At 45.2% G+C, this 12560-nt stretch overlaps 1 protein-coding gene across 9 annotated transcripts in view; it reads left to right on the forward strand.

The window, feature by feature from the left end:
- LOC102125569 (RAD54 like 2) overlaps positions 1-12560 on the forward strand; it is a 166717-nt gene that overhangs the window by 101725 nt on the left and 52432 nt on the right. For all 9 annotated transcript variants that reach the window (XR_012431228.1, XR_006696088.3, XM_045386176.3 and 6 more), the window contains 10 exons: positions 1203-1399; positions 2509-2851; positions 3488-3665; positions 4763-5014; positions 5225-5343; positions 7098-7216; positions 9194-9293; positions 10357-10562; positions 10945-11117; positions 11640-11836. Coding sequence is in view for 7 of the 9 variants with exons in the window: in XM_045386176.3 (XP_045242111.1) it covers positions 1203-1399; positions 2509-2851; positions 3488-3665; positions 4763-5014; positions 5225-5343; positions 7098-7216; positions 9194-9293; positions 10357-10562; positions 10945-11117; positions 11640-11836 (1884 nt within the window). In the remaining 2 variants the exon portion in view is untranslated. The remainder of the gene's footprint in view (positions 1-1202; positions 1400-2508; positions 2852-3487; positions 3666-4762; positions 5015-5224; positions 5344-7097; positions 7217-9193; positions 9294-10356; positions 10563-10944; positions 11118-11639; positions 11837-12560) is intronic.

The following is a 12560-nucleotide window of genomic DNA, read 5'->3' on the forward strand; positions in this document are numbered from 1 at the left end:
GCTCTTTCACCCAGGCTGGAGTGCAGTGGTGCGATCTCAGTTCACTGCAACCTCCGCCTCCTGGGTTCAAGTGATTCTCCTGCCTCAGCCTCCCGAGTAGCTGGGTTTACAGGCGCCCACCACCATGTCCGGCTAATTTTTGTATTTTTAGTAGAGACAGGGTTTTGCCATGTTAGCCAGGCTGGTCTCGAACTCTTGACCTCAGGTGATCCACGCACCTCGTCCTCCCAGAGTATTGGGATTACGGGCGTAAGCCACCGTGCCTGGCCTCTACTGTCTAATTTTTTACTTATTACATTTCACTTTTCTTAAAAACCTAATCATTAGTCACTTCTTTTAGGCACTGGTCTGCAGTTGACCTTTAATGGTACAACTCCCAAAGCTTTGAAAGGTGTAAGCCTTGCTTTGTTTTAGATTTAAATAAAATTATCTATCTATGTATGCCATAAAGTCAACCTGATTTCCAAAAGTCTAAAGCTATTTCTTGGTTCAACAAACCAGCTCTATATGCTAACCTTTCCCCTCATTGGTATGGATAATTGAGAAGGTAGACTTACTGTATTTTTTGCAGAGGGTGCCTTTTGTGATGTTTGGACACACACATAAAAATGAGGAGATGATGAGTTGACCTCAGGTGGTTGCTCTGCTTTCTTAGATTTCAGGACTTTTAGTCCACATGCAATCAATGAAATACAGTGAGGGCTCTGGTGTTTGGAAGTGGAGTGACTTACTGAGGGTCATCTGGTCTCTTCTCTTTCCTCTTTACTGTTTGTGGCTCTTTATTCACTTGAGCCCAGGCAAGTAAACTGCAGAATGTTGCCCTTCCTTCTGTGACCTTGTATTTATCATGGGATTGAAATGCTCCTTCAAATGTTGAGTTGTAGTCATGCGTGAATATCCAAGGGGATTTTCATTTTCTGTTGCCTTATGTAGTTGAATTGCTATGTTTCTTGTTGTTTAACCACCATCAATGATCCAGTTCATCCTGAGTGCAATTAGTTTCTCTGAGATGATGGGAGGTCCTTGGGTGGTAGGCTAGCTAGCCCTGTGCTTGCTGCCACATGAAATCTTTGGTAATAAGAAGTTCTGAATGTACATCAACACAGCTTTGATTGTGAGCAATTCTTCCTTGGGAGCAGTGGAAACAATAATTCTTGAGATATAATTCACATCTCACACAATTTTCTCTGTTTACCTTGCAGGACGATGGCATCTCGTGCTAAAGTAATGGCTGATTGGGTGTCAGAGGGTGGGGTGCTACTGATGGGGTACGAGATGTACAGACTCCTCACTCTGAAGAAATCATTTGCCACAGGTAGACCGAAGAAAACCAAGAAACGTTCTCACCCAGTCATCATTGATCTAGATGAGGAAGATCGGCAGCAGGAGTTTCGGAGAGGTGGGCAGCCTATCCCAGGAATACTCTTGTTGGTGTTTCACGAAAAAAGAAATCATGTCTACTAATAGCACCTAGTCAGATGTAAAGGGCATTATTGATGTGAATTGTTATCATGGATCAAAAATCCTGGTTCCCAAGATGAGTAGGATGACTTCCAATGGCTCTTAGAAGGTACTGCTTTCTCTGCCAGCTGTGCAGTTATGGTTAGGCCAGGCCACACACTGGCTTGGGGGAGATTATTCCTCTGTTCGTCTGTCCCTGTTTCTCTCACAGAACAGTTGGAATAGTAACCATTTCCTTTACCACTTTCTAGAGATGTTCTGAGAAAGCATGAAGAAAATATAAAGTGTTTAAATCACTAATATAAAGACAAAGTAGTAATACTATTGTTTGTGAATTTATAAAAAAGAATGTATCCCAGTTGCTTTTAGTGAAAACCATTCCTGTCATAGTTCTAATTCTACTCCATCTTCTAAGGGGCCTTTGCTCATTTGCGAAAGAAAGTTTTTAAGGGCTCAGAGGCCATTTCACTTTATAAGTCTCTTCATCTATGAGATTATGTTTGTTTTAGGTTTGCTTCTATGGTAGAGCTGGGATGAATTTGCCATTTAGCAATGACTGGAGAATAACTGCGGGAAGACCCTGTCCTTTAGCTAGCTCTTACCAGCCAGCCTTCAGATGGAGTCAAGACGCTGGCAATGGTGAGAGCCCACTAAAGTGTCTGGATTATTCCCATTGGTTTCATCCAGATGCATTTTTAATCCTAGGCTGGCACTCTGTAAGGTCCCTCTCTCTGCTGCCCAGTTGGTCCAAGCCCTAGGAATGCAAGTCAGTTATACTTTTCACATAAAGAAAAACAAAGTAAGGAAAGGAACAGGGGAAAGGGATATTTATTGCAAGAGTCAACTGCCAGATTAGCGTCATACCAAGTCATACCAGTCATATCCAGGAGCTTGAATGGCTGGCACCCTCTCACCAAGGGGGGCTGACTCTTGCTTCCTGCTTCCTTCATTTCTTCTGTCTCCTCCAGGGTGCACCCCTACTTCTCATATTATTGACTAAGAGCAGGCCCTGTCACCCTCTGACTCCGGATCCTCTTCCCTCCCTAGAGTTTGAGAAGGCTTTATGCCGCCCTGGCCCTGATGTAGTAATCTGTGATGAGGGACACCGCATCAAAAACTGCCAGGCCAGCACCTCACAGGCTCTGAAGAATATCCGCTCTCGCCGCCGGGTGGTGCTGACGGGGTACCCTCTGCAAAACAACCTCATTGAGTACTGGTGCATGGTGGACTTTGTGCGCCCAGACTTCCTTGGCACCCGGCAGGAGTTCAGCAACATGTTTGAACGCCCTATCCTGAACGGGCAATGTATTGACAGCACACCTCAGGACGTCCGTCTCATGCGGTACCGGAGCCATGTCTTGCACAGCCTTCTGGAGGGCTTTGTGCAGAGGTGAGCCATCCTCAGGGTCCTGCTTCCTGAATTTTCAGAGGGCCCTGTTGCCAAGGGCATGCCAAGCCTGTTATATAGGATAGGATGTTGGAGTAGGAGGGCCCCTTCCCTGAGGCAGTAGTAAAACTTTGCTTCCTGTGACAAGCTAGCAGATGGTGGATATCCACTGTTTCAATTCTCTGAAAGTTTGGCCTAGAAGTGCTTCTCTCAAAAGTTATCTTTAAAGGTACTGGAGACACCTCTCTTGCTGAGAGAAGCAAGAAAAAGGTACCATTCTGCTGACTTACTTTAGGCTAGTCTAAAGCAGATCCCTCATTTTTCCTTGTTGAGATGGCATATGGAGCGAAAGCTCAGAGAGGCAGCCCAAATTAAAGTAAGAACCTCAGGTTCCCCTGTCTCTGTCATGCAGTCAAACATGACCTGGGACAGGTCACTCTGCCTCTTAGTGTTAGTTTTCATCCTTAAGGTGAGTTTCTTCTTGCTTGTTGAACCGCTCTGCATTATTGCAAGGCTGCAGTGCATGTTGAGATCCTCAAGAGGGAGGTGTGGTAGGAGTGCAAAAGGCTCTGTTTTTATCTTGCTCTGACCCCTCCTGGCCACACTACCTTGCCATTTCTGATCTGTTTGCCTCCGTAGGAGAGGCCACACTGTGCTGAAGATTCATCTCCCTGCCAAGGAAGAAAATGTGATCCTTGTGCGGCTCTCCAAGATCCAGCGAGATTTGTACACGCAGTTCATGGATCGCTTCAGGGACTGTGGTAGCAGCGGTTGGCTGGGGCTGAACCCCCTTAAGGCATTCTGCGTGTGTTGCAAGGTGCATTGGGGCCTCAGGAAAGATTGAGATGGGTACTAAGGATACACATGGTCCCAAGGGAGTTACTTCTACTGAGAGTCTTCAATAAAGGAAGAATAAAGTGAGAAGGGGCCACCTCAGTTCACTGCACTGGAGGTTTGGGGGCTCTAAGGAGAGAGGTGCTGGTCGTGTACCACATAACTCCTGGGGGTGCCATTCACACAGTGTAATATAACTGATGCTTCCTGCAGTGTGCAACTTAGCTGCACAACTTGTTATACCAAGGGGGATAATGGAAAAATACTGTGGGGCAGTGTTTTTGACTGCTAGCATAATCAGAATTCAAGAGATATATAGCTTAGACAAGTTATTAGGGATACCTTCCGTTGGATTCCATACTAATCATATTGAGATTGCTTTCATTCTTTTGTTGAGGGACCTGTTTCATTGACCTTGTACCTCTACCTCTGGCTACTCTTTAGCAGACCTGTTAGGTATTATTCTTAATTGGCCACTGCTTTGATAAGTCAGCAGAAGGTATGTGTCTGAGCTTAGGAGGGGTTTCCAAATATTTCTTTTATAGCCACAGTGCTGAGTCAAGGCCAGGAAACTAAGGCAAACATGTTCTGTGATGATGCTTTGGTGTCACTGCATCCTTCCTTCTTCCTTTCCTCTCTTCTCCTGGGAGTTCTCAACTCTTGCTAGGAATACTCCCTGAAATGATATGTGATTGATCTACTATAAGTCGGATACATTTTTGTCTATAGTTTTATACAGTAGCAGACTGTAGTCACACGGTGAAACTGGAACATTCTTACTCTTATTTGAATAAGAATGTCAAAAAGGCTTGTGACAGCTTTTTTGATTATGTAGCAAACATACTTACTGGTATGGCTCCTGGTATGAATGCTCCCATTCATGTGTCATGGTGACCAGAACTGGCAATGAAAACAAATATGCAGGCTCTTTGGCTGTGAAGGGCTCTGACTTTAATTTTTGGTGTGACAGTGTTTACTGTGGAACGTGTGTGTTTGAGTAAGTATGTGTTTCCAGACTTCCTGGGACACCCTTGCATTGTTCTTTGTCCTGTGTCCCCTCTCCCTTTCCTTGAACCTCAGATCTGGAATCACCCTGATGTGCTGTATGAAGCCCTTCAGAAGGAGAGCTTGGCCAATGAGCAGGACCTAGATGTGGAAGAACTTGGCTCTGCGGGGACCAGTACCCGCTGTCCACCACAGGGAACAAAAGGCAAGGGGGAGGATAGCCCCTTGGCTTCCTCAGTGGGAGAGGCAACCAATAGCAAGTTCCTACAGGGCGTTGGCTTCAACCCTTTCCAGGAGCGAGGCAACAACATCGTCACATATGAATGGGTAAGTCAAACAGATCCTTCAGGAACCATAAACTATTGCTGAGAAGGGGTGGTGCAAGTCCTGCGTGGGGAAAGGGTAGGGATGCACGGCTAGGGTCTCTTTATGGAATTACAAAGGTGGCCAATGAGCTGCTGCCTTGGAAGGAAAGAATTTTATTTCTAGTGATCTGACCTTGCACCTGCTCCAAGCTGCCTTGTTTCTCTCTTGCAGGCCAAGGACCTTCTGACTAATTACCAGACTGGAGTCTTAGAAAACTCTCCCAAGATGGTACTGCTTTTCCACCTGATTGAGGAAAGTGTGAAGCTTGGGGACAAGATCCTTGTGTTTAGGTAGGATGAGAAACTTCCAGTTGAGGCTGTGTGTCTGTGGTAAAGAATGACAAAACCACCACAGAACAAGACCAAGGCCACCGCCCCCCCACAAGTGCTTATTGTGAGGACCTTCTTGCATGTTGTCTGTCTCTTGGAGTTTATTTCATTGCCCAATTTGATTTCTCCACAGAGAACAATTTAGAACCCTAGGTTAGCATTGGAGTCTAATCTTTCAAATTCTGGCCTGTTTTTGTTTACTTTGAGAGCTAAGGATAGTTTTTACATTTTTAAAGGGTTATAAAAAACATACAAAGAATATGTGGCAGAGACTCTATGTGGCCAAGAAAGCCTAAAATATTTGCTGTGTGTCCTTTTACGGAAAATGTTTGCTGACCCTTGGTTTAATCTTCTGTCCCTCCCTAACCTTTTATTTTCGGTTTTAAGCTTTGTCTGTAAAGCCAAATAAGTGATGTAGTTTGCTCCAAGTTATATTCTCAGTCTGGCTAGAGCTTTGAGTCTCATTAAGACTTGACTCCCCAGGAAAATGAAGTTGATTGCTTCTCCTCCTTTATAATCTGACCAGATTATGCTCCAAGAAGAACCAAGTGGCAGGAGCCTGGCTCAGGAGCCTCAGAGTGAGGGCTTCCACATGTGACACACTTTGAGAGGACAGCAGTGATTCTAGCTTGGGGAGAGCCTAGTGTTGATTTTATGGATCACTTCTAAGGACACTGGCTCTCATGATATCTTGGAAGCAGTTGAGTGATTTTGTCTCTCTAGTAAAACCCATAATCATATCTGATGTATATTCATGCAGTGGTAGTGTTTAATGCTAAATGCTATTTGTTACTCTGCATTGAGCTAAACCCCAGAAACTTTCAACTGTGGAAGTGAAGAATGAAGAGAGTATTTTTTCAGTGTGGTGGTAGTCATAAGTATGTGGATGACTCTGCTCCCATTATGTGCTAGGAAGGATACCCTTGGTTGTTCTTGGTAGAGTTACCTCTTTCTTTTTCTTTTTCTTTTTTTTTTTTTTTTTTTGAGATGGAGTTTCACTCTTCTTGCCCAGGCTGGAGTGCAGTAGTGCGATCTTGGCTCACTGCATCTTCCACCTCCCAGGTTCATACGATTCTCCTGCTTCAGCCTCCTAAGTAACTGGGACTACAGGCACGTGCCACCATGCCAGGCTAATTATTTTTGGATTTTTAGTAGAGATGGGGTTTCATCATGTTGGCCAGATTGGCCTTGAACTCTTGACCTCAGGTAATCCGCCCACCTTGGCCTCCCAAGTGCTGGGATTACAGGCGTGAGCCACTGTGCTGAACCTAGAGTTACCTCTTTTTTTTTTTTTCCTTTTTTCTGAGACAGAGTTTCACTCTTGTTGCCCAGGCTGGAGTGCAACGGTGTGATCCTGCACTGCAACCTCCGCCTCCCAGGTTCAAGTGATTCTCCTGCCTCAGCCTCCCAAATAGCTAGGATTACAGGCGTGTGCCACCACACCCAGCTAATTTTTGTATTTTTAGTAGAGATGGGGTTTTGCCATGTTGGCCAGGCTGGTCTTGAACTCCTGACCTCAAGTGATCCACCTGCCTTGGCCTCCCAAAGTGCTGGGATTATAAGCTTGAGCCACTGTGCCCAGCCTAGAGTTACCTCTTACTAGTGCTAGGTTCTGGAGCTCCCATTGTCAGAAAGTTGTACAAGAGTATGAACCTATTGGGAACAATGTTCCCTCAATTCTGGGAGCCATCTGAACAAAGTGTTTTCCATTTCAGCCAGAGCCTTTCCACCTTGGCTCTCATCGAGGAATTCCTTGGAAAACGAGAAGTACCCTGTCCACCTGGTGCCGAGGGGCAAGGAGCACAGAAGTGGGTTCGAAACATTAGCTACTTCCGTGAGTTCATTGTTGCGTTGTTCTTGAAGCCTTGGCAAGGTCTGCTTAAGGGTTTCCTTTCCTTCTCTCTCTTTTCTTTTTCTCCACTCCATCAAATGCATAGGAATATTTGTGATTAGCCAAGGAGCAGGGGAATACTAAGAGCCAGTCATTGCGTACAGGGTACTGTACTAGGGGCTGGGGGATTGAGAGAGATGGGAGAGTATAGAGAAATAGAAGGCATAGGCCTTCTCTTCATCTGAGATATGACAATTCAAGAACAATTGAGTGCCCTAACTGGGGTTCTAAGGAGGATAGAATCACTCTGGTGAGGATGATTGGCCAAGGTGTCTCAAAAATGGGGAGGATTTGAATATACAGGGCTATTGTTGCCTGAGGATCATTCCAGGCTGAAAGATCAGAGTGAACACAAGCCTAGATCATGCATTCTCTGTGGGGGAGGTAATACTTTAAAGGGCTGAACTTTTTTTTTTGAGCAGAGGGTGGAAATCTTAACTTTTAAAATGTGTAAGTCACAGATATACATACAGTACATAAACAGATATACAGTATATCTGTGGTATTAAATTTCATGGAGGACATAGTGTCATTGGGGAAAAAAAATCATTCCTTAGTGGGGTGGTAATGAAAAAAAAGTTGAGAAATACAGACCTCAGCACTGCTGACATTTGGGCCAGATAATTCTTTGTTTTAAGGGGCTGTCCTGTATATTATAGGACATTTAGTAGCATCCCTGGTTTCTACTCAGTAGATGGCAGTAGTGACAACCAAAATATCTCCAGACATTGCCAGATGTCCTGTGGGGAGTGGGAGTGTGGAGAAATCGCCCTCATTCCACTGCCTTAATGGAAGGATTTAGAGAGCTGGAAGTTCAGGGAGTAGCAGGAAGACCCCCAGCACAAGGTGTGGCTCAGAGCTTGCCCTATAACTCAATGGTGAGCTGTGCTTGGAAACTGTTGGAACTCAGGTTGGAAAGGTAGGTTTGGGTCCTGACATAGAACCCCAGTACCAAGCAATTAAACTGTTGCTACCTACAACAGTAGTAATTCAGTTTTCCAGGTGGTATTTCATGCCCTTAGTTTTGCTGTTTACTCAAGATGATAAGTGTTACCCTTACTATTTATGTTTCTTAACTGAAGTTTTTTTTTTTTGTTTTTTTTTTTGGGAGACAAAGTCTCACTCTGTTGCCAGGCTGGAGTGCAGTGGCACGATTTCAGCTCATTGCAGCCTCCGTCTCCCAGATTCAAGCGACTCTCCTGCCTCAGCCTCCCAAGTACTGGGACTACAGGCACAGGCCACCACGCCCAGCTAATTTTTGTATTTTTAGTAGAGACGGGGTTTCACCATGTTGGCCAGGATGGTCTCGTGATCTGCACACCTTGGCCTCCCAAAGTGCTGGGATTACAGGCGTGAGCCAGTGCATCCGGCCCTAAAGGCTATTTTTTCTCCCTCTTTTGAGCTTCCCACCTTTCATTCATGTGTTTCATCCTACTGTTCCAGATGTATTTCCTTTATGTCTCCTTACAGCAAGTTCTTAGCCTCAGGAGCTTGTTAAAAATGCAGATTCCTAGTGGAGGAACATAATCCATATCAAAACACAAACTCTTAGTCCTTCTGCACTCACCAGGACTCACAAGACTGAGGCAGAGAGGTCACCTTGAGCCAGTATTTTCCAAATTCCCTAGGTGATTACTATACACTCTGAAGTCTAGGATTCTTGGCTTTAGAATTGACCTAAGAACTAAAGGGGAGAAATGTAGTTTATAATCCATGGTGCACCTGAGAATCACCTGGGGATATTTTCAAATTGTAGATGCCTGGGCCTTACTTACTGTAGGCCCATGATATGTCCAAGGGGTGAGATCTGAGCACTGTTGTGTTTCTGTTTGTTTTGCTCTTTAAAAGACATTGCCCAGTGATTTTGCTGTGTATCCTTGCTCTAATATATCCACTTCTTATGGTTTTCCTTCCTCCTAGGGCTAGATGGTAGCACCCCTGCCTTTGAGAGGGAGCGGCTCATTAATCAGTTCAATGATCCCAGCAACCTCACCACCTGGCTGTTCCTTCTTTCTACAAGGTGAGTGGATCCCAAGAGGTGAGGTCAAAGGAATCTGTACAGGCTGTTGGCCACCTGGGCTGGTACCCCAAAACTCCAAGTTCCCTCAGAAGAGATCAGCTTAGATTTGTAATTGTTTTTGGGGTCAGAGAGGGGACTTCAAAAGGAAATTAGGTTAGCAGGGCAGTCATGATGGTATCATAAAATTTTTTGAGACCTTCATTAACAATGGTTGTGGCTCATGCCTGTAACCCCAGCACTTTGGGAGGCCAGGGTGGGAGGATTGCTTGAACCCAGGGGTTCAAGACCAGCCTGGGCAACGTACTAAGACCTTGTCTCTACAAAAAATCAAACAATTAGCTGAGTGTGGTGGCATGCGCCTGTGGTCCCAGCTGCTTGGGAGGCAGAGGCAGGAGGATGGCTTGAATCTGAGAGGTTGAAGCTGCAGTGAGCTCTGATTGAGTCACTGCACTCCAGCCTGAGTGACAGAGTGAGACCCCGTCTCATTTTTGAAAAAAACAAACAACAGCAACAAAAAATACCCAAGGGTTTTAATTGGCTTTTCTCTCAGGAGTGTTATGAGGCTTAGATGATGTGGTGAATGTGAAAGTGCTTTAAAAAGGAGAAAGTGCAAGGTAACTGTAAAAGGCTGATGGCATTGTCTCATGCCAAGCAGCTTGAAGGCTGTGCTGCCTTCTGCCATCATAATGCCCTTGGCAGGCTGTGAGCCAGTCACTCTTCTAAGCTGTTGGACTAAAAATAGTGGAAACATCTGTGTGCAGAAGTTTCCCCTCACCAAGGAACATCACTCCAAGGCCAGGATGTGGGGGCCTTACTTGGTACAGAGAAGAGGAGAGTAAGTTTTCTTTCTGAGCTGGTAGACACTTTCATGTTGGATTTCAGGGCACAATTTTCAGTGCTTGAGGAATGTACTGTTTATCAGCAGGACAGCAAAATTCTTGAGTATGTTGTGCTTAGGGCTTAGGACAGAGTAATATTGGGGTAGAAGTCACAGAAGGCAAAACTGATTTGAAAACCTTTTTTAAGACTAAAGATTCTGTGATTGTTGGCTTGTCTTTTAAAGGGCCGGATGCTTGGGTGTGAATCTGATTGGTGCCAACCGAGTGGTGGTGTTTGATGCTTCCTGGAACCCTTGCCATGACGCCCAGGCAGTATGTCGGGTATACCGTTATGGCCAGAAAAAGCCCTGTTACATCTATCGCCTTGTGGCTGATTACACTCTAGAAAAGAAGATCTATGACCGTCAGATTTCCAAGCAGGGCATGTCAGGTGGGCCATCTTCCAGACTTCAGAGAGGCACATCTATACAGCCTTTTAGTATCAAGGGTGGGAGAGGAGGAGCAGGATATGGGAACACAGGCAGGCTTCGAGAAAGCCATCATTTCCTCCTATCTCATTCTGATTCACATTGCTTAAAAGGTAATTGACCTCAACTTGTTGAAGGTGAGTTTAATGATAACAAACCAAGCTCGTTATACAAGTTCTCCCCTTATATGATGTTTCCAGTGTCACCAGGACCTCAGACCTAGTCTTTGACTTTCAGATATGGGATGACTTTTCATTATTAGTGACAGTTATGCTACTTCTCTCTGTTGACCTTTACAGTTTTTAATGCGGTGTGCTGACTTTCTCCATGTTTTTATCCTTCTAGATCGGGTGGTGGATGATCTAAATCCAATGCTGAACTTTACCCGGAAAGAGGTAGAAAACCTACTGCACTTTGTTGAGAAGGAGCCAGCTCCCCAAGTTTCCTTGAACATAAAGGGGATCAAGGAGTCAGTCCTGCAACTGGCTTGTCTGAAGTACCCTCACCTCATCACCAAGGTAAGAACTTGGTATGCATGCAGTCCCCGGAGTGGGAATCTCTCTGTCAAGGGAGGCTTGTCTTGTAAGCTTGTTTTCTTCATCCAAGGTGATGTTTCATGCAGGTGACTTGGACTCAAGGGCTTCTTTTTCTTGCCCCACTCAGTCCCCCTCCCTTTCCCCAACCACTTACCCCCTTCCCTAATCTGGTCCTGGGAGTGCTAAGGTTAGCCATGTATAATAATTTGGCCAGTGTGAGTCTTCTTAGCAGAAAGAGAGGGGAAATTTCTAAAAATGTGGTTTGTTAATTATCTGAACTCCCCCATTCTTTTGATAGGGAAGGCAGGCTTTGATGTCTAAAGCTGGTCCTAGGTTAGAGCTATAAATTACACTCTTGACAGAAAGACAGTAAACCAGCCTGTGTATCTATGAGCAGTCTCTTCACTAGTGCTGGAGACAGCCAGCTCTTTTCTTGGTCTTAAAGTAAGGCTCATTATCCATCAGCCATATTGGTAACTAAATCAACATCCTCCTGTGTCCCAGGAGCCTTTCGAGCATGAGTCATTGCTCCTGAACCGAAAGGATCACAAGCTAACCAAGGCTGAGAAAAAAGCAGCAAAGAAAAGCTATGAGGAAGACAAACGCACGTCAGTCCCCTATACCCGCCCATCGTATGCGCAGTATTACCCTGCCAGTGATCAGAGCCTGACCAGCATCCCTGCCTTCAGCCAGAGAAACTGGTGAGTTGATGCTTCCTGGAACCCTTGCCATGATGCCCAGGTGGTATGTTGGGTATACCGTTATGGCCAGAAAGGGGAGGGTCTCCTGCTGGGCCAGGCACAAACACCTTTCAACTTGTTCATATTTTAAACAAAAGCAGAGCCTACAACTTGTTCCTTGACTGCTGTGAATTGACAGGCTCTGCTCTAGGGTAGGTGTGAAAGTAGTTCAGCAGCCCTGGTGTTTTGAATGGTTCTGGTTTTGACTGCCCTAGCTGGAAAAGTGAGCTGCTGGCCCGTGACCCAGGAGAGTCCTTCTGGACACCTGGATAGGAGTCGGGGATAAAACTTCCCAAAAAGAGGCCCAGCCATTCCACACAGGTGCATCTTACCCCTAGCACCTTAGTTCTAGGCCTCACTTAGCAGTGATGTTCAAGGATAAAGGATCTGTTCTCTCAGATTACAGTCAGGGAATCCTGCTGCTCCTAAGGGGATTCATTCTATGTCTGTGCCATGATCTGGAACCAAAAAATCTCTTTTTTGAGTACAACATCTAGACTTGTTCAGAATATTAACAGAATAGAAGCCAACTGCTAAGCAGAGAGAGAGGCTCCTTGTAAGATATTACAGAACAGTTATCTAGGTTTAATTTTTTTTTTTTAATTTCAAAACAGTGCCTCACAGCTCTCACCCTCCACTTACTGATCAGATCTGCTACCTGATTCAGTAGCTTGCATTTTTAATT

Source organism: Macaca fascicularis, chromosome 2, assembly GCF_037993035.2.
Source record: "Macaca fascicularis isolate 582-1 chromosome 2, T2T-MFA8v1.1".
NCBI lineage: Eukaryota > Metazoa > Chordata > Mammalia > Primates > Cercopithecidae > Macaca > Macaca fascicularis.